Raw genomic sequence first — 22949 nt, forward strand, 5'->3', positions numbered from 1 at the left:
TGCTAGTTATTAGTTGCTGCTTTGAATGAGAATTTGTTATATAGAAAAAACAGGTAAAAGAAAAGGCAGTCAGTTTTTTCGCTGAAAAGGTACCGACTGGTACCGGTCTCGTACCGGTCCAAAAGTTCAGTACCGACCTCTGGGGGTACAGGTACTCGGCCTCGGCAAGAACCGAGCCGAACCGTACCGTGTGCACCCTTAATCTAATCTAATGGTTCTCTAGCTTCCTTCCATAGGGGAGGTTGAAGATCAAACCCTTTAATAACATAAATTCTAGATTAATCGATTTAGGTGTAAATGGATTCAATAGTTCTGTATAGACCAAACAAAAAAACAACAAAAAAATTACTACTCACAGATTTTGGGAATTTGTAAGCTCCAATGGCCCACTCCTCGGGAGTTTAGCGGGGGCCACGGGTATTTGTGTGTGGCGATTTTTTTATTTTTGGTTTCATTCTCAGTCCGTTGAGACTTTTTGAAATGGATTTAGGTGTAGTTCTCCGGATCACGGTTCCATCCTATCAAACAAAGAAAAAGGTACTACAATTAGGCATGTACTGTACAAAACTCTAGGTAGAAACTCCCACTAGATAGTATTTTTTTTTTTTTTTTTTTTGGGATAAGAAGCATTTTTAACACCGAGTGATATTAAGACACTCGAGGTATAGAAAATGTTATTAAGATTCACGACTACATCGGATCAATAAGTTTGTCGGTTACTCTGCAGTCTGCACTGAGTGATGTGGGATGTGAGGCGTCATTTCATTTGTCAGCTGCACCAGTGAACGTAACTACTGTACTCAATGATCGCATCAAAAACAATATTTAACGCAACCTTACCAGCCTAACAACTGCGATTATTATACAGTGATTACTAACGTGGAGTATGACTACTTATATTCCATCCACCCCCACCAAAAAATCATATTCAAACTAAGATTCCAAGTCATAAAAATAAATAAATAAAAGTAAGCAGCTTTAGCTTACTAGTTGTAATTTTACATGTGATAGAATCTTTTAGGAGTTACCTCAGCTAGGTCGCAATTAGTTTGCAAATTAGCTTGTACTCTAACATGGTTGGACGAGTAAATGAACCGAGACATGAATTCACAAGCACCCGAACTAATAGATGTGAGCCTTACTTGCCAGAGCTGCTTTGCCTTGAACTTATTTTTATCTCACCCAACCATGTTACCAACTTGCATCCCGGATAACAACTCTTTAGTATATTCGAATCGTTTTTCATGCTTACAAAATTAAATAATAAAAGTAAGCCAGAGACACTGGGAGAATCAGTTAAACGGTGATGCATCATAAAGGCCGAGCATATAATCGAAGATCAAGGAGTTTTTCAAGATCTCGCATTGCATTTGAGGGTTCTTAGTTTGCTTCTCTGTTCTTTGCTCTTCCCATCACTCTCTCCAGTTACATTTCTTTCTAAAGTCTAAACAATCAATGGATGCTGATGGTAAAGCTCTGGTTTGCATAATTTCAATTTACCAGTTCAATTGTGAAACCAAAGGATATAATTTTATTTGTTTGAAATGGGATTTTTATGTTTTGATTGATTTTAATCAATAGGTGATGAACGAGAAATTCAAAAGCATGGTTCGATCGAGCATTCTGTTGAAGCTTCAGATGTTGATAAGGAATTCCAACAATTCTTGGATAATGTGCAGTACAAATGTACTGGGATATTACGCTATGAACGTGTTTTCGGAGAAGGTTATGTGAGCACAGGAGGATTTGGTATGCACAACACTGAATCTTCATCGTTATTAGATCGTTATTGTTTCACTCATTTGCTGATTATTACTGAGTTAGCTTTGTTTTTGAGCAGAGACAACAAAGGAATTTGTTGAAAAGCTTGAACTTAAACCAGGACAAAAAGTCCTTGATGTAGGATGTGGAATTGGGGGAGGCGATTTTTACATGGCTGAAGACTTTGGCGCTGAGGTTGTTGGCATCGATCTCTCTGTCAATATGGTTTCTTTTGCTCTAGAGCGTGCAATCGGGCGTAAATGCTCAGTCGAATTCGAGATTGCTGATTGTACCAAAAAGACATACCCAGATGAAACTTTTGATGTGATCTACAGCCGTAACACCATTCTCCACATTCAGGTAAACTCTACCAGATTTCAACATCTTGGGTTTCATTGATCTAGAAATGCCTGCAGAACATGATTTTGGGTTTTATGAAAAATGTTAAAATTCATTTGATGTATTGTTTTTTTCCAGGACAAACCAGCCTTGTTTAGGAACTTTTTCAAGTGGTTGAAACCAGGAGGTAAAGTTCTTATCAGTGATTATTGCAAGAGTGCTGGACCTCCATCAGCTGACTTCGGGAGTATATTAAGCAGAGAGGATATGACTTGCATGATGTGGAAGCATATGGTCAGGTAACTTTCAGCTGAATTTAACCCCTTCGGATTCACCTATTTGGTTTCTAGTCGCTTTTGTTTACGTTGGCTTGTTTACCACAGATGCTTACAGATGCTGGATTTGTTGATGTAATTGCGGAAGATCGAACTGAGCAGGTTTTACAATTTAACCGCATCATCTTAGTCTTGTTTGCTTCTCCATGCCTTATTTTGCTTCTGAAGCTTACAAACAATTTCTTTTCCAGTTCATGAAAGTTCTTCAAAGAGAACTGGATGCTGTTGAGAAGGACAAAGAGAAGTTTATTGCTGACTTTTCTGAGGTGCTTTACCTTTACCCATTTTTAGTGTATTTTTGTGCACAAATTTTAGTCAGAAATCCGAATTACTCATTTTGCTTGTCCGTGATTTGAATGATCTTTCAGGCGGACTACAATGACATAGTAGGCGGCTGGAAGTCAAAGCTTGTTAGGACTGCATCGGGTGAGCAGAGGTGGGGTCTGTTTTTCGCCAAGAAGAAATGATTCACCAAGATGGCTACATTTCTATCTGGCGTGCTCGAAGTTTTTTGCCAGTAGGTTTGGTCGTAAGATGATGAAATGACCAGTATTGGTCTTACTACTAGTGGAATTGGTAATGAACTTGCTTTGTAATTGAATGTAATAAACGTGGACTCTTCCATGAATGCTCTTCTTTTTTTCACTTATAACTGTGAGTTATCAAACATCTCAACTCAGAGGAACGCTCCTTGGTTTGCTTTCTGTTGTGTTATTGTGGAACCATCCATCTCGAGCGAATTGAACGTTCGACTCATCCCTTCAGCATTTCATCTGACTAGTACTGTGAGGTGTAAGTTGGAACATGAACTCTACACTGAATCGACAAATCCAACGTGAATATACTACAATAACGAAATGCTGGGAACGAGGAGATTCAAATTTGCTTCATAACGAGACTGACAAGCGTCTACCCTTTAGGCTTTTAACATTGCTAGAGCACTTATTTTTCCAGTAAGTGTTCGATCCTCCTCCAGTTTTGATTTGCTCTCAAACGTCCTTCTATTCCTCTCTCGATAGAGCGTTCTGTAATAAGCTCCAAACGGGCCCATTTTGCCACTGAGAGAGTGTAAAGACCTCGCAACAATCTCTTCGTGAAATGAGTCAGCTTGTAGCATGATTTTTCGAACTGTGTTATGAAGTGGAACCAGATTTGTCTGGTACGCACAAGGGCGCGCAGAACGGCGACTTATTGCATTACCGTTACTACTAATACATCAATACGTATAACATCCACAAAAAGTTATTAATTGAATAGACTTGTTGCATTGAACCAGTTTGTTTGTCTTGATGCCCTCAATTATTGCTTATGGAAATAATTCGTGGTGGCCATGGCCAAATTTTGTCAACTATTATGGGTCATGATTGATTTGCTTAAAGTCGGCGGGATCAGTGGCTTTGGCTATTCGGCCACTGAAGAGTTGACGCTAATGTGTGGCTATCAGTCCGTACCCTAAGACAATTATAGAATCGTGTTTTGGTGGATGGATTATCATGAGATATTGAGGCCTATTGCATTTTTTAAGTCGATTGAGAAACCTACTTATGAACATACTAAAGTAGAAGCCAACAACTATAATATCAAATTATCAACTATCAAGGTCGTTTTTTTTTCTTTCTCTTCTTTTGGTAAACTTGAACTTCTTGGCCCCAACCTTTTAGTATTGAAGTTCACTTAATCGACGTAGGGGTTATCAAGTAGGCCTTAATTTAGTCAAACCTCCATCCATAGGAGGCCATGAGTCTGTTCTTAAGAGTATACCCCAGTGGAGCCTCTTAACCTGCAACCGGAGTGTATTTTTCCTAACAATTTGATGTGTAAAGCGATAGATAATGGATGAGTAACCCCAATGGTAAAAAGGAATGATAAAGACGCATGAAGTGTGGGGGGCTCAATCGAGTGCTGAATCTGCTGATCATACAAGTGTCCAACACCATTTCAAAATAAGAAGAGTCGAAGTCGACGGCCAAGTTCCTTGGTTTCACAGGGGCCACCACGTATTTCACAAGGGCCAACATGGTTTTCCCAACCCCTCCCGGCGAAATGATTTGTTTAATGCACTGCACGAGAGGCTAGGACTACAATAATACAGTACTACTATTATACAGTGGAACTGTCTGTGGCACACGAGTAAAAGAAAACATTGAGATCCACGACCATAGTGGATCTCGGATCAATAAATATGTCGTTTACTCCGCACTGATTCATGTGGGATCTGAGGGCATTATTTAATTTGTCAGCTGTACCGACTCGCCAAACTTTTTGATGATTGCAACGAAAACAGAAACAACATTTTACAACAACCGGATGCCCAACCACGATATTAGTATTATGAAGAGATTCACGTGGTGTGTGACGACGTGGTGGTATGAAGAGATTCAGAAGGAAAACGACGGTTAATCTAATTATCGGTACTATGTGGTTCATCTGGAAATACAGATGTGAGCTCATTTTTAATAACAGTAGATGTCCCAGCTCAAGTCTAAAATACATGATTTTAACTTACTGCACTGAGAATAAAATCCACATAAATCAGTCAGAAAGTATAATTCAAGTTCACAGAAGCATGATAGGCAGAAATGACGCTAGTAGAGACAATAATAGATGGTGTCCCCCTCCTAGAGGAAAATTAAAAATCAACATTGATGCTTCTATTTTACCTAATCATAATATTGTTGGTATTGCTCTAATCATAAGAGATTTTACAGGGAGGATGGTGGAAGCCTGGACGCTGGTAGAAAGAGCCAGAGATGTCGCCCAAGCTCTTCAGTGGATTGTTCAGTTGCAGATTCAGCAGGTCATAGTGGAAGGAGACAACAAAGAAGTCATGGAAAGTGTCAAGGGGCCTCAAATTACTACAAGATGCGAGGATGCCAATATTATCAGAGATTGTCAACATCTAGTTAAGTGTCTAGGGAATGTCCAAGTTTGTTTTAGAAATAGGAAGTGTAACCAAGTAGCTGATCTACTTGCTAAGTTTGCCAGAAACAATAATTGTACTAGGAAATGGATTTCTGAGCTCCCTCAGTGTGTCGAGTCTAGATTAGGAAGTGAAAGAATAGTGATGTAATGCCTTTGGTCGACTTTTGAGCTTAATGAAATTCTTTCCTGTTTTTCTTTCAAAAAAAAAAGTGACGACGCATATTCTATCCACCACACCAAAAAAAAAATCGTACTCAAACTAAGATTCCAATTCATTGTAAGATAAACAAACAAAGAAAGAAAACTAAGATTCTGAAAGTAATTAGCTTACTTCTTTACAGTAGAGGTGAAACCTACTAATTTTATCCAAGGTAATTCTGAATTAATCCGCCAAATAATCAACCAATCTTTTAGATTTAGAATCTACATTCTTTTTTCTTTTCTTTTTTTGTTGTGATCAATAAACAAGAGAGTTTATCAAATGGAGTGGAAGCTAATGAAAAACAAGTTTCAAATTTTCCGGCGAAAAAGAATACAACGCATTCGTCCTCCGGCCAAAAAAAAGAGCAAAATGTTCATCCTCAATATCATTTTTCCGAGTATGAGAAATTTAACTATTAAGAGATTTTGAATAAAGTTATACACTCTCCGTTTAAAAAAAAAAAGGAAAATTCATTTTTTCATTTTAGCCTAAAGATATGCCAAATTAAAAAACTGATAGTATCTCCTTTTAAAAAATGAAGGTAAACAATGGATTTTAACAAAGAAGAAAACGATCTTTGTAATTGTAATGAAAAATTTAACATCGATATTGGTTTAGTTGTGATATTAAGTGGTTGGGGCAATAAACAACTAGGGGGAAAAAACAAAAAGGAAAACGATTTTTTTTAAGCACAAAAAATGTCGATAGTGATAGATTCCGGGTTCAGGGTTCAGGATTCAGATGGAAATTAGGCAATGTGAGATGGTATATAGGAAAAATAATGTTTTTTTTACAAACATTTGATAGTTACACGCACCATATAAATATCAAGAAGATTGCAAACACTGAAGACCATCCATTTACGAACATAACACTCCTATATCAAGCAATATTTTGGAGCTATCCTGCTTTATTTAAGCCATCCTTGAACCGATGTAAACCTCTAAATCACATAATAGAGTATATAAGATAGATTTTGGAGAAAACTACTATCATTTTCGTGGTTGAAATCTTTTTATGGTCATGCAATTTTTCCTTTATATTTTTTTTTTGGTGAATAAAAGGTTATACTATTTTAAACGAAGGGCCTTAAAATGGCTACTGTTCTGCCTCAGCGACAGGTAGTAACCAGATCGGAGGAGTATATCAAAATATGAAAGAAGAGTTAACTTTGACCCACTAAATCAAAATATGGGATATATCATTACAAGCATGCGGTTATAAAGTAAATTAGCAAACTATAATTTTAGAACTATAAAAAGAAACATTTTTAAGAAAAGCATTGAAAAGATTGAACTAATACTTTAGGTAGTACTATTTATCTCTTACAGTAGGTTCTTGTTATTGTTAATTGCAAGTGGATCACTTGTTCGTTGTCTCATCAAATAACTTGAATAATGATATTTTAAATTTGCTTTTTTTTTTTTCTTTTTTTTTCCTTTTTGTTTCTAATGACTTGAATAATGGTATTTTTGTTTAGGTAGTACTATTTACCCGAAGACGGCGGAAGATACGTTGTTCTTTTTTAGACCCAAAATTAAATTTCGCGCCACTTACCCCTATAGTCTGCAAAGAGCCGATCACTGTAATTTTGAGATGCTTATTTTAGATATTTCCCCCTTCATATACTATCTCCTAAGTTAGCTAATCTAATTTTTGCACAATAGGAAATTGATAAATGACAAAAAAAAATTGGTGAGAATAGAAAATTTTATTAAAGAGAGGAGAATTTACAAAGGTCTACCAAAGGTAGAAAAGCAAACTGAAAAATTAAAACTCAGTAGAATACATTCTGACAATTGCTAACAGTATTCGAAAATTTTTAATGCACCCTATTTCCACAAGCACTATCCCAGGACAGCACAAGAGACTTTACGTCAACTTCCAGGTCTGAATCCGTCTTGAAGCTATATTTGTCCTCAAATATTCGACAATTTCTCTCTCGCCACAGAATCCAGTTGACTGCAGCAGGGAGAAGATCCCATACCACTTTTCCAGTGTGTGATAGAGTATTTTAGAAACCATGTATGATCCAAGGACATCACAGTCTCCGGAAACACCCAAGCCCAATGCTTGTCAGGTGTAACAACCATCTGTATGTTATAAGATACCTTGCAGTGAAGGAGGAGATGGTCCTGCGACTCAGGATTGTCACCATCCAGAATGCAAGAGCTATAGACATCCATTCCTTTGTGTTATAACATGTCCAAAGAGTTTAATTTACTATGAATAACACACCAAACCAAGAAGCAAACTTTTGGTGGAACTCCAGTCTTCCATATGAACTGATGCAGAAAAATTATCTACACCTTCAGTTGAGACAAAAGTCTTATACAAGGATTTAACCGAAAAGCAACCTGGGCTTTGAAGTGACCAGCGTCTAGTATTAGATAAGGTATCTGTTATAGGAGGATTGCTACCAATAACGCTTAAAAGATGTTCTAACTGTGCCACTTTAGTGTTGTTTAATACTCTCTTGAAATCAAATTTGCATGGGCCGTCACTTGTAATGTGATCAGCTAGACTGTCAAACTGCTAATTTTTTATTATGAGCAAAATCACTGAAGATAAAGAAAAAAAAAGTGACTTGTTAGACCAAAATGACGTAATATGGGTAATCGACTGGGAATTTTTATGAACTTTGACGAGCAGGTTTCTGTTTTGCTTAGGAGATCATTGTAGCAAGTTGTGAACAACTTAATGTCACAAACATGCAACGTGATTTTTTAAAATTCGTTGTACGTAGTCGTTTCCAAATAGTTCCAAGATACTTTTCTTGTCTGTTCGGTGATTTTTCATGTCGTAAATTCTTGACATGTTTTCCACATAGACATGACAATGTCTACTTATCTCATTCAAATTTTCCTAGGAAAGCCTTGAAATTGAACCTAAGTTATGAGTGTCATCAATTGGTGGGGTTGAAGATTTTAAATCCATATTTTGAAAATCCGCCACGTAAGTGACGTCACTCAAAGATATCTTGGAGTATGATGTTGTTCATACCTTTTAACGAGTATGCACGTAATATTCCAGTCTCATCCCTTAATTTCATTTTAAAAGTTATATGAAGGGCGAAACTCGCATCACAAGTGATAGTGGAATCATCCGCAATTTATTTAACCAATCAAATGAACACACCCAGTAACATTCTTTACAGAATGATGTACCAAATTAGATTTGGTTTTATGCAACTTGATTATAACTGTTGTACTGTTACGAATCCATCGATTCATATAAATGATTCAAATACATGTGAGGTAATTAATTTCCTAATATAAATCATAAATTAAAGAAAACAAGAGAAATAAAGTACAACTAAGGTAATTAATTTCCTAATATAAATTATAGCTTAAAGAAAACAAGAAAAAGAGATGGCAGGAGACACATGGGAACTGTAATCACTTTCTATTGCTTTTTTTCTTTTTTCATTTTGATACAATTATAACAAATAAATAGATGGGATGATGTTATTTATAGCTCACTTATGCAAAGGGCGAGAGCATGTACTTGACATATGTTTGTACATGTATCGTATAAATATGATACAAATCTTAGTAAGTGTTAATCCATTAACAGGATTAGGCTTGTCTCCTTAGTTTATCTTCTACGACAAAGTGGTGGCCTAGACACATCTACTATATACACAGTACCCCTTTGGGTGGTCACCATTCTAATGGCGGTACTCTTCGGTATTCGAATTTGGTAGTTCTATTTGACTTGATCTGATTAATTTGTTTATTCCAGATCTTGGAAGATCTGAAACCCGACAAAGGAGTTTGATTGATTTTAAATAGCAAAGCCTTTGTCATGATCAACACAAATATCTCTGATTGATTTCCTGAGATAAGAAGAGTGGTTACCAAACAGATTAGTCATTTACTGTTTGGAAGACGGTCGAAAGGGTTGAGTGCTTAAAGTCTTCGGAAAGAAGCAACTTAAGATAGTGGACTCTATCTTAGGATTCACGTGTGTTGGCCAGATTGGTTTTAGGCGCAGGGATATTGAGAAAACTAGGTAGCTAGGGGTAGTTTACTTGGTCTCAACTATACAAAGTTGGTAGTGTCTTTATATAACGGCTTAATTCTAAGGGCACTCAAAACTGAACTAGGTCCTGAAGTTTTCTGCATTTGCGATTTCCTCGTTAACAAAATCTTATTGCGTCTTTACTTTTACTTTCCACAATTATAATTATTATTTTAGTTATAGTTAAAAGTAGATACATTGTACGTAAATCCGAAGCACTTGATATTGATCCTATAGTAAATCGGTCTTGTACCTTAACTATTGTCAAGTGATTATATGTTGTTGTATTGTATCGACTTCTTTTTCCATAGACGATCACACAAGATATCAGACTTATAGGTTGATATCGAAAAGAGTGTGGTGTACTCGCTACCCTCGTCATTTCACACAGGTAGATCACCTTCCAATCTAAGGGATCACATATGAAAAATTAGATACTCTAGACAGGTTTTATGCTAGCATGCATTTCAAGAAGATATTTCAATTTCAACGAAATATCGTAGTATAGTTCAAGTGTGGATTCTGGCATTATTAAAGGCTTTTCAAGAGGTCAAAGATGATATTATCAGTTCATCCAAATTTTGATCTTGTACCAAGAACGTTAATACACAAAGGATTGTTCACAAATGTCTATTATTTAAAGTGATGATTATGAAAAAATTTAAAGTCTGGAAAAATTTACAAGGTTAGGTGGCTACCTGATTCAGAAACTCGAATCCTTCATGAATTCAAATATAATCACCATATCCAGATGCAATCTGAGTTCTTCAGAGATCACCATGCTATAGTGCCTCGACTGTAGGAAAATACTTTAGTTTCGCAGAACCTAACTTGGGGTTTCCTGCTGAACCCCAAGTTAGGTTCTGCGAAACAGGAAATCGTACCGAAAGTTATTATATTACTCGTTATTCTCTTCATATAAAACATCATCCTGTAACATTTTGGCATCATAATTTTATGGTGTGGGTCGGATCCTAATTTTTGCGGTTTTTCGAGAGATTCGAATCGCTACCTTAGTTTGAGGGAATTAGATTATATGATTACCAATCACGAGTCGACGTTCCTATGCAGAGGGTTATATAACCATTGTTAGAAATCGATAATCGACAATCATATAGATCTCACACATTTCTCTAATGCATGCACATTCAACAAACATTTCACAATTTACTGGTATCAACGCCGCTTCAAGGACATTATCATTTCCCCATCTTTAATAAGGAGGTACAAACTTAGAGAATGTGGATAATATATGATAGTCTCCAATGACCACTATATGTAGTTTCTTCAAGAGCATTAAATATGAATTATAAAGAGATTGGATACTCTTTTATGAGGCATATATAAAGAAGTTTTCCATGCCTTAAGCATGTCTTAACACACGGCTTGGTCACTGCTAGATGCATGATTTATCGTGCCGAAACAACTTCTCATGTTTGCATTCTCCATCAAGTGACAAATAATATATGAAAAGAACTACCGCAATTATATGTTTAGATTATGAGTAATCTCCAACACCTCAATTTCATCAAATACCTTGGTGTTGGAAAAGCAAAATGAGATAGTTTCATGCCAATTTTAGCGATAACCCAACTTTCTCCGAACATGATGAAAATATATCCAGATAACCGATTTAGTTGCCGCCATTTTATTACTTCAACATTTTGGAGGTTGATATCCTTTACTCCGAAGGGAGAGTCCTTAAGTTTGCCGACATAACGCGTGGCGTCCTACCTCCCCTGATTAATGAGGAAAATATCTTATTAGGTAATCAACATAATTTTCACCGTCATTTTGTGTTGACTTGTCCCCTCTAGTTAAAGTGGGAGAACCTTAATTATTAACATTACTTATGCCAATTTCTGGTGGCGGGAAGTCGTGCCAACAACCATTTTCACGCCAACTTCTGGTGATGAGTTGTGATGCAAACTTCTGGGGATATTTTGGTTTTGATCATAGAAGAAACATTATCATCTCATTTTTGTTTCTTGAAACTTCAGGTTCATAATTTTTTCATATTTTTCAGGACAACTCTACTCATGATATTTTTTGGGTTTTAATTTAACTACATAAAAATTGTCCCAACTGTAATGTCGACAAGAGATAATATATTTCACGTCATTCCTGTTCGGCTTACCTTCTCCCCCTGACGACGGGCATACAGTCTCATCTGCAGTAAGACATTAACTGTTCTAGGTTTTAAGTATTTTATTATGAATTAAAATCGATGTATATATACAGTTAGGTGACACCATGTGCTAAACACGTAAATACGAAATGTAAGATTGCTTCCCAGAACAATATTAAACAATATTAATGGTGCACATTTGATCGAGCAATCAACTAAAGATGTTTTAGTTCATATGCCCAATTTAACACCAACTACAGTAAAACTCTTTTTAATATAATATTCGATAATATAATAGTCTCGCTAAAATAATAAAATTTTCCAGTCCCGATTCGGGCACTTAGTGCTAAAATAATAAATTCGTTTTGCAGTGGAAATAATAGGGAAAAGTTAGAGATAGAGAAGGAGAAGAACTTGATATTGATAAAGAGGCATCAAACTATTACATACATATAATGTTCTCTTATATACATGAAAGGGAAGACCTATTCATCTAATGGACCGCACATCCATGGGCCATAGGCCCTATAACACTCCCCCTTGTGCGTTTCAATAACAAAGTTTTATACATAGTACTTCACGTATAGTGCTTTAAATGTAGTTCTTCAAATGTTGTTCTCTCCTTGATGACTTGTGCTGAAATTAGTTTCCTCATTAAAACCTTGACAAGGGAAAAACCCAGTGGGACAAAGCCTTATTACAACTCTTCACATGTAGTACTTCACATGTTGTCTCGTACTTCACATGTAGTTCATCACATGCAATACGATCTTCAAAGACCGACATGTCTAAGTTAATTGCCTCGCTAAAACTTCTTTAGAAGAATTCAGAGGGACAAAACCTGAACTAAAGAAAGAGTACAATATTAAGAAAACTTAGAACATAGTTGGATGCGTATATGTTGCCTATTAAAACCTTGACAAGGGAAAACCCAGTGGGACAAAACCTTGACGAAGGGAAAAGAGTACAACGTGACAGATGCAAGTAAAGATGATCCGTTGCAGATGATCACTTTGCTCCGTTGAAGTTGATTAGTTGCTTCACAACTCATAAGGCAGAAAATCCTTGTGGGGAAGACAATAGCCTTAGTTAGCAAATTACTTCCTGGTGTTTGTTGTTGTATCATTAAAAACCTTGTCGAGTATTAAAACCATGTGGGAAAAAGCAACCTCGGTGAAGGAAAATAGTTCAACACACCATTAGATGCTCCCCCTGATGTCAGACAATTTTCATTAGTCTAATGCAGTCAAAAGGAGTCTATCACACTTTACTTTGGTGACTTGAATGTTTATAAGACCCTGTTGTTGATTCTGGAAGTTTCGTTGCTTAAGAGAATATCGCGTTTCATTTCTTTGATTAAGTTATTTTCAGTAATATCAACGCGATCGTTATGTCTTCAACGTTCAACATACTTGATGTTTTTAGTGTTGTCTCGCTAAAAACCTTGTCGAGTAACAAAACCCTTTGGGAAAAACTATTCTCGATCGAAGGGAAAAAGAGTACAACACAACTTCAATTTCGAAGTAAAATATGTCGACATCATATCCTTGGATCCTCCCCCTGATGTCGGCATCTCCCCCTAATTACTTTCAGAGTTGTTCCAGACAGTTCCTTTAGTCATGTAGTTTTTGAAACTGAATATCGATAATGACTTAGAAAATAGTCTATTATATCTCCCCCTGATTACTTTCGTTGGAGAAGATATTATTGTTCCTTCATAATCAACAGCTTTTGGATTGCACTTTCATTAGCATTCATTTTTATGTCCTTGTAGGGATAAAAAAAATTATGTCAATGGTTACTTTTAAGTACATGATTACATTCACTATACCATTCCAATGACGTTGCGTTGGCGCTGAGCTATATCTATCTAACAAGTTCCCTGAGGATGTAAAACTTAATCGAGTACATTATTATACTAAGTACAAAAATGTGTCTATTGTACTTAGATACGGGAATTTCATATCCCAACACATCTTCGTCATCTTCCTTTAGACGAAATAGTCTCTTACTTACATTTGAACCTCGACTAATCATGGGAGTGCTATCAGGATGCATGTCTTTGTTAAATTTCCTGACAACTTTAGACATATGCAAACTGGTGGAATAATATACCACAAGCTCAGTATTCGGTCGAGCTTTCCCCAGACTTTTCATCTCAAATTCGGATTTCAAATAGCTTTTAAGGTCTCTTATTACATCAAGAGTACCCATCATGTCTGTACCATCGACATAGATAGCTACAATTCCAAATCAGGAACTTTCTTGTGAATACGCAAGGAAAAATAACTTACTTTTTTATCCCCTCCAAATCAAATAGTCACTTATACGGGTATACCACATCCGCCTGATTACTTCAATCTATAAGTGAGCGTTATATCTAACTGTAAACGCACTCTGTGTTTTAGACTCACTTAATTTTCGCAACAAAAGGCTATCAAGTACTTTTTTAAATATCTTCTATCTCTTGATTCTTTCAGAGATACGTAACAACCACATACATATGCTGCATTTCAAGTCCTTTTGAAATTACCAAGCTAACTAAGTAGCGGAACACTATAAAGTTCATTACAAGAGAACAATTCCAGGGCTTTGTGAGAAACCTCGCGCCACAAGGCGAGTCTTTATACTTTAAGACTGCTTTCCTCTCATTATTCTTTGTGACAAAATAATCATGTATGTCCAATAGAAGGCAGTTCAAGTTCAACCTAGAGTCGTTACGCACTAATTTGGGGTCGTCAAACTACAGTCGTCATCTTCAACCTAATATGGCGACGACTCTATTCTAGGGCACAAAAGGTCGAAGTAGCAGAACAAGGGTCGTCATATTTACACTAACAGGTTAACGATTTTTCATAGAAAAAACATACAATGTAAGAGTCGTTAGGGTATTATTTCTTCGATACTAACGACTCTCACTCTATAACTTCTATTTTTCAGTTACCAATCTCGATTACATAATCAAAAAACAACCAAAACATCGAATAGAGGTGGGTTTAAGTTCACGTACCCTCTAATTGGAGCCATTCCCTTTTTGGGTTTCGATTTGCTTGCTTCAGGAGCTCTTCGCCCGTACACCTTTGCATTCACCGTATCTACAAGATTAGGAATTTGAAGTGCTTTGCGAGCGGTTTGCTTTGTTTTAGCCATATTTGTAGAAGAAGTTAATCGTCGATTAAAGTTTTATCATCGACGATTACGCGATGAATCGGTTCGAAGAATTTTCCTCGGTGGAGGTGGAGTCGTTAATGGTGGAGGTGGAGAAGAGAAAGGGAGGAGAGGAAGATGAAGATGAAAAGAGAAACTGATTTTCTCTTTGATTTAGTTAGGGTATATAGATTAGGGGCCTTAATTAGGGTAGTTAATTAGTGAAACTGATTTTCAATTAGTGAAGGGTAAAATAGTATATTCATATTGTGATATTTACACCCCTGAAAATTTTGGGGGGCAAACAAAATTCCATGGCTCCCAATTAAACTAGGATAAAATAGGATGAAGTGAGATAAAATAGGATAAAGTGGGATAAAATAAGATTAAAAAGTAGTAAAGTATTCACGGATTGTAATTGGCGATAATCCAAGAGTCGCGTGTGTCAATGGAAATGTCGCTGGCGTTTTTGACATGGTCGCGCGTTGGTTCTTCCAACGCTCGCGTTTGTGGCACCGACGCCCGCTCTTCTATCCGACGCGCGTCCGTTCATCCAACAAATTTGTTGATTTGAACGTTCATTTTTCATGTTTGTTCATTCCATAATGAGAGCAAAATGAACAAACTTGGACTTTGTTCATTCCATAAGAACTCCTCTTAGTTCAAATTCTTTATGGATCACAAGATGAAAACAGAGAAACAGAAAATTCAGGACTATTTTTGAAGGAACTCAAAAAAGAGAGTCGACAGCTACCTAAAACAAAAAAGCTTCTGTTTGGGTATGGAAATCGGGTATGCGATATTCACATGTGAATTCGGTGATCCATTATTAGCTGATATTTGTTACAGAGCCGAGTACACGCTGTATATGAAATGATAAGACGTCAAAAAAATCCAAAACTAGTACCACCCGTCTACCGGAAAATGAGGACGGTTTCATTTACAAACAAAATCCACTTGGCATAATATCATTCGTTCAAGTGATAGCAGTGACCGGTTCCTTTATTCGTGAGACCCTACTTAAGATTCAGAATATCAGACTTGAATCTCAAAGTGAATAAGAATAGCAACCCAGAGAGACACTGAAAGAAGAATCCGTTGTGAAGCGGTAATGCATCAGAAAGGTCGAGCATTCAACCGAAGATCAAGGAGCTTTTCAAGATCTCGCATTGCTGTTGAGGGTTCTTAGTTTTGCTTCACCAAAAAACCCCAAAAAACTTAACAAAACCCTTTTCTATTCATTCCATTTCCTCATCTGTTGTTCCTGTTGTCGATTACATTTCTTTCTGAACAATCAATCAAACGATAATGGAGGCTCATGGTAAAGATCTGACTTGCTTGAGTTTATTTACTAGTTCAATTATGAAAAAAATGATTTAAATTCTGATTTATTTGTTTGGAAATGAGATTTTAATTTCTTGATTGATCTTAATTAATAGGTGATGAACGTGAAATTCAGAAGAGTTACTGGATCGAGCATTCTGTTGATTTAACAGTTGAAGCTATGATGCTTGATTCTAAAGCTTCTGATCTTGATAAGGAAGAGAGACCTGAAGTAATTATCTCTCTTTGTTGCTCAATTGATTACTGTGTTAATGTGATTGGTTTAAAAAAAAATCCTGGGAAATCTTGCTTAAATTTATGAGATGAGCTCCTTTTGCAATCCTTTTCTATGCACTTAGTATCATTTTTTATTTTCCACAGTTCATTTTTTTTTTTTTGGTATAAATTGCCGCTTCTTTTGAAAACCATCACTTGTTTTCTACTTTTCTTTTATTTTTTTTGTTGGATAGATGTGATTAGTGGTCTTTTGTTACTGTCTTTCTTTTTCTGTGAGATTTGAAGCAGTCAATTTCTTTGCGTATTTTGATTTTTTTTTTTCTGGACGAATTTATGATGGGTTGATATATTGGTGATTGGTTGTGTTTAAGTAGAAAGGTAATCCATATTAGTGGATTGACCTTTTTAAACAAATACTGGATGCCGCCTAATTTGGTCTGAAAAATACAGGAATATATTCTTCAGTGACTTTTTAAGCTATTTTTATTTACCAAGTAGATAATTTGTGGATGTTACAAGGACATTATACTTGGATTGAGATTTTTTTCCCTCCGGAAACTAAGTCTACAAGGATACATACCTTTGATATATTGGCCAGACCATTATTTGGATCAATTATGACCTGGATCATCATATCATAACACGGATTGTGGATTGAGCCCTGATTCACCAGTATGTCCCTTATATGGATCATGGTTTAGATTGGATACATTTGGACTTACGAATAATTTGTATGATTAATCAAGCTAACAATTTTGCTATGTTGACTGGAGGATTTGTTGGTTGTAGCTCCTCCATTTTCAATATTATGCCACTGTGTTCTTTACCTTGATAGTGATCGCTGATCAGTCGACCTTGGGTGTGTTTTTGACATCCACTGCCCTTAGATATCTGTCACACAGTTCAACTGTAGTCGATTTTGTTTATCTCTAAGTTCAATGGATATTTTTAATTTGCTAGGTACTCTCTCTGCTCCCAGATTTCAAAGGAAAATCTGTGTTGGAGCTAGGTGCAGGTATTGGTCGCTTCACGGGTGAGTTGGCTAAGGAGGCTGGTCAAGTGATAGCGCTGGACTTCATTGAGAATGTTATCAAGAAGGCAAGTCACTGCTTTATTGTTGGTCTATGATTGTAGAAGTCAACAAGTATTTATAAAGCATTATTTAGAAATCTGAATCTCTTGAAAACTTTGCAGAATGAAGCCATCAACGGTCACTACAAGAATGTCAAGTTTATGTGCGCTGATGTAACATCTCCTGAGCTGCAAATCTCTCCAGGATCCGTCGATCTTATATTCTCAAACTGGCTTTTAATGTATCTCTCTGATAGTGAGGTAATCAGCTTTTTCTCAACTTCGTCCTGCTGCACACTCTATTTCTAGATGTAAATATCTACACTGCTAATGGTTGTCTTTAATGCATATACCCAGAGTAGTTCATCCGCTAGGGTTCTCTGTTTCAAATGTTTGAAGTACGGATAAATCTAGATATGTAATCTATTGATGATGTTCAGCACTCATTTCTGATTGTATATGAGAAAAATTTAGTAAATGGAATTGCATGCTATATTATAAACACAGCTTGACTTACGCTGTGTTTGGACTTCTTCCTTTGCCTTTTGGTTTTATTCATAATTTATTTTCACGAATGCAGGTCGAGAAGTTAGTTGAAAGGATGGTCAAATGGTTAAAGGTTGGTGGCCATATTTTCTTCAGGGAGTCGTGCTTTCATCAATCTGGAGATTGCAAGAGAAAAAACAATCCGACCCATTACCGTGAACCTAGATTTTACACAAAGGTGTATTTTCAATCACTTTTCTCTATATTTTTATTAACCCATGGTGTGCAAACTTTCCCGAAGCTTCTCATAGACATATATTAGGATCACCATCTGTATATTTTGATGCCTAGATAAGAGGGATTTCTTCTTTCCCCGTTTATTATATTCTAATCTTCTTGTTCTGATTGGAGATGTGTTGCAGATCTTTAAGGATTGCCAGATGCATGAGGAATCTGGGGATTCTTTTGAACTTTCTCTTTTAAGCTGCAAGTGCATTGGAGCTTATGTCAGAAGCAAGAAGAATCAAAATCAGGTAAAATTTTACATACTAATATCAATTGTAATGTATCTCCCTTTGAAGTTTGAAGTACCCGACTATCGACAGGTTTGCTAACTAAAGTGGTGCTAATAAGCTCTCACGTAATCCTTATGCAGATTTGCTGGCTATTCCAGAAAGTTGGTTCGGATAAAGACAAGGATTTCCAGCGTTTCTTGGATAATGTGCAGTACAGATGTAATGGCATATTGCGCTACGAACGTGTTTTCGGAAACGGTTATGTGAGCACAGGAGGGATTGGTATGCATAACACTGAATGCATTTTTTGTGTTGTTCCTATAAAAGTCTTCTTTAGATCCTTATGTTTCACTCATCTTCCGATCATTACTGAGTTAGCTTTGTTTTTGAGCAGAGACAACAAAGGAATTTGTTGAAAAGCTGGAACTTAAGCCAGGACAAAAAGTCCTTGACGTAGGATGTGGAATTGGGGGAGGTGATTTTTACATGGCCGAAAACTTCGATGCTGAGGTTGTCGGCATTGATCTCTCTGTCAACATGGTTTCTTTTGCTCTAGAGCGTGCAATTGGGCGTAAATGCTCAGTTGAATTTGAGGTTGCTGACTGTACCAAAAAGACATACCCAGATGAAACTTTCGATGTGATCTACAGCCGTGACACGATTCTCCACATTCAGGTAAACTCTACAGATTTCAACATCTTGAGTTTCATGGATCTTAATATGCCTCCTGAAATATGGGTTTAAAGTTTGTGAAATTGGTTGTACATGTCAAATTTCCTCTCACCGTTCAAATGTTATTAATCCTAAATTGTCAAATATATTGATTTTTCCAGGACAAACCAGCCTTGTTTAGGACCTTTTTCAAGTGGCTGAAACCAGGAGGTAAAGTTCTTATCAGTGATTACTGCAAGAGTCCCGGACCTCCATCAGCTGAATTCGCAGAATATATTAAGCAGAGAGGATATGACTTGCACGACGTGGAGGCATATGGTCAGGTAACTTTCAGCTGAGCTTAACCCCTTCTGATTCACCTATTTGGTTTCTAGTCTGCTTTTATTTACGTTGGCTTGTCACCGCAGATGCTTAAAGATGCTGGATTTGTTGATGTAATTGCCGAAGATCGAACTGACCAGGTTTACAATTTAACCACATCATTTCAGTCTTGTCTTCTACACCATGCTTATTTTGCTTCTGAAGTTCACAAACAATTTCTTTTTCCAGTTCACTAAAGTTCTTCAAAGAGAATTGAATGCTGTTGAGAAGGACAAAGAGGAGTTTGTTGCCGACTTTTCTGAGGTATTGCTTTCCTCTACCCAGTTTTAGTGTATATGGTGTACTGTGTTCAAATTTTTGATCGGGTTACTCATTTCGTTTATCTGTTTATTTGAACGATTTTCAGGAAGACTACAATGACATTGTAGGTGGCTGGAACGCAAAGCTTGTTAGGACTGCAGCGGGTGAGCAGAGGTGGGGTCTGTTCATTGCCAAAAAGAAGTGATTCGCTAATATAGCTATTTTATCTGGTGTGCTATGTATGTCTTGTAGTAGCTTTTATCATAATTAAGTGATGAAATGGCCAGTATTGGTCTTGCTCGTCTTTGAATGTGTACTGAACTGCTGTGTTATTAAAATTAATAAACATGGACTCTTCCATGAATGTTTTCTTTTATTTAAATATAAAAGTAAGTTATCAAATTGAACTTTTCACTCATCCATTGAGCATCTTACCTGAGTGTGAGGGGCAAGTTGAACACGAACTCTACACGGAATTGGCATAACTTTGGCATGTTAAGCTTATCACAAAGTGTGAGAGGTCTGAGAGCAAGGGCTAAAGCACTCTCCCTTTCGAAACGAATGAGGGCTAGGTGATAGACTGCAAATCCCACTATGGGATAGAGAAGGTATGACACTATACGAACAAAAGCACTTGTCTTTTATATTTTAGTATATAAAAACAGATGGACACGATGAGCTGATGCCACTATTGTACGTTGTTAGATTCTGCCACGTCAAGAAGATAACTAAACTGATGTTTGAGGGACCGATAAATAAGACTGATTTTTCGGAACAAACAAAAACAAACCCTAGTTTTCTCTTGAACGGGCAGTTATGTGCGGTTTTATTTCCTATATCCAGTTAACGGTTAACTGTCTCCCGTATTATTCATTTAAACGGTGAACAAGTAGCCGTATAAGGAAGACTTTCATACACTCTGTCACTTGAACGAGAAGCTGATTGAGTTTGGGGTGAAAGGGGTTTCCCTCTACCCATAATATGACCTAATTTGATCAAATTTGATCAACTCTTTCATTTTGAAAGAGACTCTCAACCCCCATAACTCTTGCTCTGAGGGGTACTGCTCCACATGTATAGTGCAGTAGTATAGGAGAATTATACCTCAGTTGAGCAAAACTCTCCAAAGGTTGGCAGGAATTGTGGAGACTGAATTACAAGCATTATCATATAATACAACGTGTCATGGTATTCACTCACTAAAACAGGGTCAACTTAATAAAAATGCCTAAGCTATAATATATAATTCGTCTCATCACTGAAATGTTTTTGCATGTATTCAACAGATTTAAGTAACTGAAAATAAAAGTTGTAGCACAAGCTAAGACATGAGCTTCATTCATCTGAAACATAATCTGACTCTCCATCCCAATCACTTTCTGATTCTCCATCCGAATCATCCTTTGGAACTCGGTGGATATGAAATCTCATCACATACTTTCCCTCTAGAAGTCTACCAAAGGGCTCGAAGATTACATACTCACCAACATTCATCTTGTTGTCGGAAATAAATTTCATCCACCCTTCAGAGGAGGACTACTGGGAGCTGCGTGCATGCACATTCATCTCTCAAATGCCGCCTACCTCATTTTGTAGACGCATTATTTCTTCATCAAAACTGTTAGGATTCGTCGCTTTTAAGGAAGATGTTCTCTTGTAAATTTAATTGGCATAATCTGTAAAATGATAACAACACAATTTGTATTACAAAGGTTGTATTTGTGTTCGTAGTATTTTACTCAAGAGAAAGAAGTGCGTCTTTTGGAACACATTAATTAGTAACTCCCCATGATAAAAGGCCTGTTAACATGGGGGAAATTCATACATTTCCAGAAGAAAGGAATCAGAGGTGAAAGCTACGACTCTTCTCCTGACTTTTTCTTTTGCTGCAACACCCATTATCGCAAATGAAGTGGAATTAGCACCTACATTTCAGACATGTTTTGTCATTCAATTATTATACTACGAGGTTAATGCAACAAATTGTATAAATGAAAAAATATAAGAACTAATAGAACGAGTGCAAGTTGTACAAGCAATGTGCACTAGACAATACGAGTAGGATTAATCAAATGAAGGTTAACAGAATTAATATGCTTTTAAGAACATTAATCAAATGATGTGTATTTAAAGAAGTGGGCATCTACACAGGGTTCAAGATTCACTAGCATATGGTTCCAGATTCTGCATCTAATTGCGTTGTATAACACACAAATTTGAAAAAACCCAACCTTTTAAACACGGGACAACAGAAATTTATACATAGTACATATGGATTTCCAGGATAAGGATACTTGAAATAAATGAATTCTATATGTGATTTATAAGATTACAATGACATTCTTGTGTCGTGCCCATAACCTGAAATGCATCACTTCAAACATCAAGCCCAATCCTACATCCACTAAGGATTATAACGATCATAACAGATAATGAAATAGTATTAACATTCACCTAAATGCACACATGTAGCCAAATGAGCATCATAGAGTCAAAAAAGTAATATATGGGTATCAAGTCATTTGTGTGGTTTTTGGTAACAAATCTTATAAAGGAACACAACTTCATCATTTTAATCAAAGAAATACATCAATAGAAACGAACATATCCCAAACATAAACAACTTCATTTTACTTTGCTTAAATAGAAATACATCATACTTTTCTCTCTACTTGCATGTGATCTCAAAAGTTCATCCAACTCCGTGGCTCCTGTCTAGTTTCAAATCATTAGATTAGATTAGATTAGATTAATGATTTGATTTATATTTTGAAAATTACTACTTATTTTTTAATTTATTTCTAGGAAAAGCAGAAGAATGGAGACTTTTTTAATATTTTTAATTATGTCCACTTGATGAGATAATCTTTTATTAGATTCAAGTTAAACCAGATTAGTAGTAATCCGTATTAAGATTTGATTGTCAAAAATATTTTAATCATGTGTTTGAACTAGCTTGAGATATATGCTAGATTTGGGAGAGTAGCTGACACGAGCTCAAGAGTCCATTATTTTTGGATACAGTGAAAATTTGAGGTTTATTAAACTGTATTGTCATAATATCTCTGAAAAAAAGTACCGATTCATTTAAAATGTTTACATGAACAATGAAAAGTAAGTAATTAGTAAAGTTGCTAACATCGACGATGAAAACATAGTAAGTAATA

General features: G+C 36.3%; 2 protein-coding genes and 1 pseudogene across 2 annotated transcripts; all 3 read left to right on the forward strand.

Moving 5' to 3' along the window:
• Nucleotides 1–1210: 1210 nt before the first annotated feature.
• LOC113277599 lies at nucleotides 1211–3104 on the forward strand (annotated as a pseudogene).
• Nucleotides 3105–5001: 1897 nt separating this feature from the next.
• Nucleotides 5002–5505, forward strand: LOC113279247. Its single transcript, XM_026527948.1, has one exon. It carries the CDS (start codon nucleotides 5002–5004, stop codon nucleotides 5503–5505), a length of 504 nt encoding a protein of 167 aa, XP_026383733.1.
• Nucleotides 5506–15890: 10385 nt separating this feature from the next.
• Nucleotides 15891–20197, forward strand: LOC113282074 (phosphomethylethanolamine N-methyltransferase-like). The gene is made up of 12 exons (XM_026531006.1): nucleotides 15891–16178; nucleotides 16297–16412; nucleotides 17378–17515; nucleotides 17612–17749; nucleotides 18069–18212; nucleotides 18397–18507; nucleotides 18630–18771; nucleotides 18884–19164; nucleotides 19323–19484; nucleotides 19569–19622; nucleotides 19711–19785; nucleotides 19889–20197. Exons 1-12 carry the CDS (start codon nucleotides 16166–16168, stop codon nucleotides 19985–19987), a joined length of 1473 nt encoding a protein of 490 aa, XP_026386791.1. The 5' UTR covers nucleotides 15891–16165; the 3' UTR covers nucleotides 19988–20197.
• Nucleotides 20198–22949: the final 2752 nt, after the last annotated feature.

This window comes from Papaver somniferum, chromosome 5, assembly GCF_003573695.1.
Source record: "Papaver somniferum cultivar HN1 chromosome 5, ASM357369v1, whole genome shotgun sequence".
Classification (NCBI taxonomy): domain Eukaryota; kingdom Viridiplantae; phylum Streptophyta; class Magnoliopsida; order Ranunculales; family Papaveraceae; genus Papaver; species Papaver somniferum.

What these genes read in the sequence shown, in the direction of transcription:
- LOC113282074 (XM_026531006.1), top strand. An exon ending in TTGAGAATGTTATCAAGAAG is followed by an intron (nt 17,516 to 17,611) that starts GCAAGTCACTGC and finishes AAAACTTTGCAG; the next exon opens with AATGAAGCCATCAACGGTCA. An exon ending in TTGTTGCCGACTTTTCTGAG is followed by an intron (nt 19,786 to 19,888) that starts GTATTGCTTTCC and finishes AACGATTTTCAG; the next exon opens with GAAGACTACAATGACATTGT.
- LOC113279247 (XM_026527948.1), top strand. Translation starts at nt 5,002, where the DNA reads ATGATAGGCAGAAATGACGCTAGTAGAGACAATAATAGATGGTGTCCC.